General features: G+C 29.7%; 1 protein-coding gene across 4 annotated transcripts in view; it reads left to right on the top strand.

Annotated features, from left to right (window-relative positions):
- The first annotated feature begins 3,633 nt into the window (after positions 1-3,633).
- LOC100200894 (C2 domain-containing protein 5) overlaps positions 3,634-7,089 on the top strand; it is an 84,547-nt gene continuing 81,091 nt past the window's right edge. For all 4 annotated transcript variants that reach the window (XM_065787770.1, XM_065787769.1, XM_065787768.1 and 1 more), the window contains exon 1: positions 3,634-3,717. In XM_065787770.1, the coding sequence (XP_065643842.1) occupies positions 3,711-3,717 (7 nt within the window). In that variant the 5' untranslated portion in view covers positions 3,634-3,710. The remainder of the gene's footprint in view (positions 3,718-7,089) is intronic.

The following is a 7,089-nucleotide window of genomic DNA, read 5'->3' as shown; positions in this document are numbered from 1 at the left end:
AACGACTGGAATTTGTCATTAAGTACTCTTGTGCGATGCTCTGTAGAATTACTATTGGGTCTTCATACAACAACTTGAAGACCAGGAAAAAGAAAAGAAATTCGCAGACCAGTTTATACTGCCACCAGATGAGGTTTAAATTGGATAACAATGGATAACAATGGGGAAGTAATAACTTGATGACTTTTATGTAAAAACTGCGAGTAAAAATCTCACGTTACATCAGCATATTACTGGAGTATGGGCCGTGAGGGGTTGCTGGTCGCAAATTTTATATTTATGCAGTTTATTCATAAACGTTCAACAAAAATCAACTTTTTGTGCTTTGAAGGCAGCAACGTCTCAAAATAGTTTTAAATAATTCAGATACTGGATAATCTTTCATTCAATATATTACATTGCTAGACTGTTCTGGCGTTTTTGCGTCATAGCCGTTCTCAAATAGATTTTGATTAATTTACTTGGAAAAACCTTATCCAGAATTTTGTGATCGGAAGATATACAAAAGGATATAGCAATATTTAAAATAGCAGTATTTGTAACATAATCGTAAGTAAAACGTAAAGCATCAAGAGTAAATGAGACAATATTTAGAACAATGCTTGAAAATATTTGCCATTCATTGCATAAATTCTTCGGATCAATATCTAAACTAGATGCATCTCTGAGCGCAATATTCTAATCCAAATAACATTTAATCAAATCATTTTAGTGTAATTTTGTTGTTGTTGATATTGTACAGAAATCCGTAAAGACCAAAGCGACGTTTCATTTGCTCGAAATGTGTAGTTAACGACCTAACTGCTTGATCTAATAACATTATAAAAATCAACCGATATTTTTTTTTGTAGATTCGTTAATGATTCATCTATGCTTTCATAAGTTTGCTTTCTTTTTTCTCAAGTCTATGGAAGTTAAAAAAGTGATTTCATCTAGATCTAATTCTCTGGTTAAAGTAAAAAGATACAATAAATAATAAAAAATAAAAATAAATAATAAAATGATAAATAAATAAAGATACAATTCTATGATCTTTTTATTTTTTATAAACTTGGTTGCACTTTTCATACATTCCAGTGCAATGTCCAATTGCATGTTTATTTAATACATTAATTGCAATCAAAAACATCAAATCATACTAGATGACTTAACTAACCAAAAATGTAAAATTGATGAAATTTTTTTGCTAGCCTAATTTTTGACACAATCAATCCTGCGTCCCCTGCGTGAATTATAAATAGACTTAACTTTCAGGTTTTGTACATGAGTTTTTAAAATCTATTATCACTCTGTTGAGGCACCAAACAAAAGATCTACTATCACTCTGTTGAAGCGCCAAACAAAAGATAAATTTGATGGAGAACTCCAAAAAGTGTCTTTGCAACAACTGATGATTCCGCCATCACTTCAAAAATTAGATCAAGATTGTGACATTCATCTGGCACATAAAATGTATACGTCCTTTTTTACACACCAATTGCAGCTTTTCATATTTTGCTTTATCATATCCTAGGCCTCTGCAGTTCTGCAAATTTCTGAAAAGATCTTCAAATTTTTAAAGCATGCTTCCTCAAGACTTAAACCAGTGCTATCGTTGATAGGTAGAATCTTTGAAAATATTCGTTGATTTCTACTGGTGTACTCCATATGTTGCATATTTATAAAAGAACAATCATTTGCTCATGGTGACCAGCATCAGGCGTGCAGTCCAAAATGATGGAATACTATTTTGAACATTATTTATTATAAAATCTTTTCATTTCCTAACCAACTTTTTTTATCAGTTCGAGTTATAATTCTGGCTCTAATTATTTGCTTGATCCTGTATCTTCAGTGCTCATTACAACTTTCTACAAATTAACCAATTCATTGGCCACTTTTTCTAAAGCTATCTGAGTAGTTGATTGAGAAAATAATTTTTGTGATTCGGAAAATAGTTCTGCATCCTCTTCATTATGTATCCGAAGTATCCGAAGTTGATGCTGCTGAATTCAAACATGAATAAAAAGAATATAGGCGTAAAAAAAGGATCCTTGACCTTAACTCACGAGCTTGTTTGTTCCTTGTGAAAGCCATTCACTAAATCTTTTTGTCATTAATTCAGCGTTTTCCACTGTTGCTGTTAACATAACAACACTGTTGCTGTTAACTTTTTCAGCAATATTCAGAATTTTTTTTTTGGATTAACCCATAGATGGAGTATAACAAATCATGTTAACAATTTGACTGTAAAAGTTATAAGTGAAACACGTTGGAAAAGCACGATAGACGCCCTTGAACATTTACGATACCACATTGATAAGGTTTATGGCGATCTCTATGAATCATCATTAAATTCCAAGATTAATATTTTTGGAAAATGTACCGATATGGGAATCGCCAAGAAAATTACATATTTCAAATTTGGTCACTTAGTAAAATATTTTGCTCAAAATTTAGAAAGCAAAACACTCCAGATGAAAATCCTTATGCAAAATATTTTTTTAAGAATATATAAAGAATGCTCTTTTTTTTTTATAGGGGCGCCAAAACCTGATCTCGCATATAACTCCAAAAAAACATTGAACCAGCCCTGATTTTATCAACGACGATAAACTTATTGAAATTTATGAGATTGAAAACTCTATTGACTCAGTAGATTTTGACACCATTTAAATACTCTGAAGAGTATAATGTCCTCCTATTTACGTAGGAGAGCGCAGCGCCAAACGTAATTAAAATTTAGATTTTTAAGGCGCTCTCCAACATAAATAGAAGGATTTGGTCACCTTAGTTTTTACAATTAACACTAGTTTAACAATACCACAATTGTCGCTTCAATATTTCGAAAATCTGATTGTTTTGATTTTTATTCCAGTTTTCAAAATCGAATACGAAACAAAAAAATATAGAATTAGAAACAAAAAAATATAGAATTAGAAACAAAAAAATAATAATTATTTCTACACTGATTGATTTCAGATTATTTGTACATTACTTGTATACGCGCGAAAAACTAATATATATATTATTTGTACATTATTTTGGAAAATACATATATTTGGAAAATACATATGGAAAATACATATTTATATACGCGCGTACAACTGATATTTTCTTAGTTGTACGAGCGTACTTAAACAGTTACTATTAATTATTTTGACGATTTTACTTGAAATTCTTGTTTAATTTAACCTAATTTTACTTTTTTATACAAATTAAAGTAATTTATAAACCCAATTTAAATGAATATTAAAATACTTTTATTTTGTTTTAAAGAATGCCTGCCCAAACCTAAACCCTCAGTAGATGTATGTACACTCCAATATGCCATACTATAACTCCAATTTAAGTCAGTCAATGCATGTACACGGCACTCCAATAATAAACAACAAAAAAAAAAAATTTTTTTTTACTGAAATTAAAATTTTGAACATTTAAAAAATAAATTTTAAGATTTTATGACCTTTTTAAAATTTTATTTTGCATATTTTTTATTTTCGTATTTTATTTGCCTTTGAATTTCTAAATATTTCTGAAAAATAAATTAATGAAGCACACCTTGTTAAAGTTTTATAATTTCCTTCTTATTTTTACATATATTTTTTTCCAATAAACTTTTGTTTTTTTTAAATTTACATATAATTTATTTTGTAGGTTAATCAAGTTAATGCATCATCTAAATATTTATTCAAGCATTTAAAGTGTATTGGTTTGAGCTTCTGTCAAATATGCCAGGTTAATTTTAGCTTATTACTAAAGACTAATATTGAAGTCTTTTTCCTAAGAGTTCATGATTTATGAATAACGCTGTTTTTTACAGATCATTGGTGCTTTTTTTAGAGACAGAATAAGAATTGATGAGTTTGGTAGGATGTCCAACAAACAACAGACTCAGTCTAAGTTACTTATAATATGAGTTAGACATGAGTTACAATAGTGTTTCAAGAAGGCGTTAAATTTGTTATTTTTATACAATAAAATCTCTTGCCCATCCTCCTAGTTTGATGATATGTACAAGGTGTGTAAAAATGAACTCTTTGGAAAAACTTGTAAAAATTTCTGAGTACTATTTATTTCTTCATGCTCAGCTGTTCAGTTAAAAACTGAGAAACACACATATCATTCTGCATGAGTCGTATTTTTTATTCTTTAAAAAAAGCCTGATATAATTGATGAGTAGTCCTTCAGGCTTATGAATGGCCAATGTTCTTTTATTTTTACATAAGTTCATGTCTGTGGATTGGTTGAAACAACAAAAATACTCAAAAATACTAGCAACCAAAACTTCTAGTGTGTGGTATCTATGAGCCAAAAATATCAATGACTTCATTTTGTATGCTTGAATTAGACACATACAGATTATCTGCTGCTAAATTTATGATTAATAAAAGTCTGTAGCAGCAAGATTGTCGGTTTGAATCCCAGCTCCACTAATTTACCATATGAGTATTATTTCTGAATATAATAAAAAAGACTTGCTTTATTAGTTTTGCTGTTGCAATATTTCCTTCAAAGTTTTTTTAGTGTTTTTAGTGTAAATGCACAGGCCAGCTGGCCATTCTGGTATCCCATTTACTGTTGTAGAATATTTTTGATTTTATTTCCCATTAAACCACCAAGTCTGAATAGCTTTTATTTAGCTAACAGTTTCACTGTATTTTTGCCACAGGCTACTGCTGGGATACAGTCTACTTTACATTACCATTTTTTTTAAAATAAATAATAAAAGGAGGCTGCGAAGAAAAGGTGTTTTAATCTTTTTGATGAAGAAGTAATTCTTCATCAAAAAGATTAAAACATGGTTAAGCTTTCCAGGATTTCAGTTAGCCAAACCAGATGGACAAAAATTGCCATGCATATATCAAATTTTTGGTTTGAACTGAGAAATTTTTTTGTCTATTTTTAGCAATGTGACGACACTGAGAAGAACATAGTTAACTTTTGGCAAGGTATCACAGAATTTAATTTCTCTTCCGATTGATCCTGACCATCCATTAGGTTCTGATGTCATCAAGTTTTTTGAATTAGATACCATAGAAACAGTTCATCAGCATGTATTTGACAGATAAATCAGTGGGCAGGTCTTTTTAGTTCTAATAATGCGGTAGTGGTGTAGTGGTAGAGTGTTTGCTTCATAAGCGAGAGGTTCCGAGTTCGATCCCCACCACGCCCCTGGTAATACCGTGCTCAACTTATTTCTCCGCGCAGCGGCCTTGTTTGTCAAGTTTTGTGTTTTGGAGTTATAGAGTTGAGAGAGGGTTATAACCACAATTAAGTAGCCTCCTCGTCTGTAGTAGCCTTTTGGGCCTTGGGGAGATAAATTAGCAAAAAAAAAAATAAAAAAATTTGAATAATGCAATAAAACAATTTAGAAATCCAGTATTTATGACTGTCCCGTGACAACCCATGGCAACTATTTTGATTGTGTCAATATTGTTTTGTGTTAAAAGCTGTATCTATGTCCTGATGCAGTCGCATCATGCACCAGATACTTTAACCCTGGTGCTTGTATAAAAACTAGGGGAAACTTGGGTAGCCCCAGACACTTAAGGAAAAATATATTGCACACATATACTAAAAGAAAACAAAGTGTCAAAAGAATTTTTTAGATGTATAAACATTTATTTATCGAATTGGAAACAAAAAAATAATTATTGTGTACCTTAATAATATACAAAACAAAAAAGAAAAAATGTTAGAAAAAATGCATGTTTCAAAATTGGAGGGTAGCCCTGGACACATAGTTGAACCATAATTTTACCTCTTTTTTACCCGTGTGACACAAATATATTAAATAATTAGTTAGTAATGGACTATTCTCAACACATTAAAAAAAATCGCCTTAAAAAATTGCACCTGATATATAAGGAATGGGAATAAAAATATCATCATTTAGAAATAAAAACATTAGCTTTTTACTAATGAAAATAAACACTTTAAAAACACTTTTTTTAAATCTTAGGTCCTTTTATTGGAATTAAATGAATTACTATTATGGGTTTGTGTATTTTATTAAATGTATTATTATTTATATAAAAAAGTTGTTCATTTTTAATATGTAAATGGATTAAGTTGTCCGGAACCACCCTCTAAACATGTGTTCAGTACAGCTCGGTCATACCTCATTCACAAATACTAGTTTTAAAACTAGTGAATTAAAATATTAAACATTTTTTAAAAAAAAATATTGTAAATAAAGATGTATCTTTAATCAATAAAAGTTTCTTAGTTTACATTAAAATTAGTTGTATTAATATGTGAATCAAGTATGATGGTAAATCGCTCTTCTGGTGGTGGGAAACAATATCTTGCACTCCCAGCCAATCGCTTTGGCATATTATGATAGATATTTTGCATGTTCCATATTTTCACTCAAATTATGTTTTTATAGTATTTAAAATCACATAGCTTCTTTAGTTAAAACTGTAGATCAAGTGTCCAAAGTTACCCACTGTCCAGGGCTACCTGACTTTCTCCAAAATGTTCCTCTTTAGTAGTTTTTCATATATTTTTCTCTTTGTTAGTATCAATGTTGTGTCTTCCATCAAAATTCAAACCTTCTAACATTCTATCAAAGTTCAAACCTTCTAACATTTGAATATTTTCCTGGTCTAAATGTTGCATTTTAAGTCTGTTTTTCTTTCTTTCCCTTTGAATCTTATTTTTATCAATTACTTTAGAATGATCCTCTTTTGAAATTATGTTCATATATTGAAGCCTTAAAATTGTAAACATTTTTAACTGAACTCTATTACAAATTGCATGTTTTACCTATTGCTCAGTTGATGTAGTAATACTCCTTGCAAGGTTCTAACTATTTGCCAGTCAATGTAGCAGCACTCCTTGTATGTTATTTTTTATTTTTAAAAAGCTAAAAAATATTCCAGTCTATTAAGTTGCGTTTTTGTGGTTTTTGAAAAAATGATAAAATTTAATTAGTTTACTTAATTAAATTTAATGGTTTTGACATAAAGTGTGTTTAATTGTTAAGAGTTCTTTTTTACCACAAATGGTAAATATAGATGTCTATAGGAATGTATATATACTTTTGCATGGTAATCTAAAAGTTTCTTCCATAAACTGTAGTTTTAAAGAGAACGCTAATAA

Source organism: Hydra vulgaris, chromosome 01 (genome assembly GCF_038396675.1).
Source record: "Hydra vulgaris chromosome 01, alternate assembly HydraT2T_AEP".
Classification (NCBI taxonomy): Eukaryota; Metazoa; Cnidaria; class Hydrozoa; order Anthoathecata; family Hydridae; genus Hydra; species Hydra vulgaris.
Note: the sequence above shows the minus strand (reverse complement) of the source record. Positions and strands in the feature narration are given on the sequence as shown.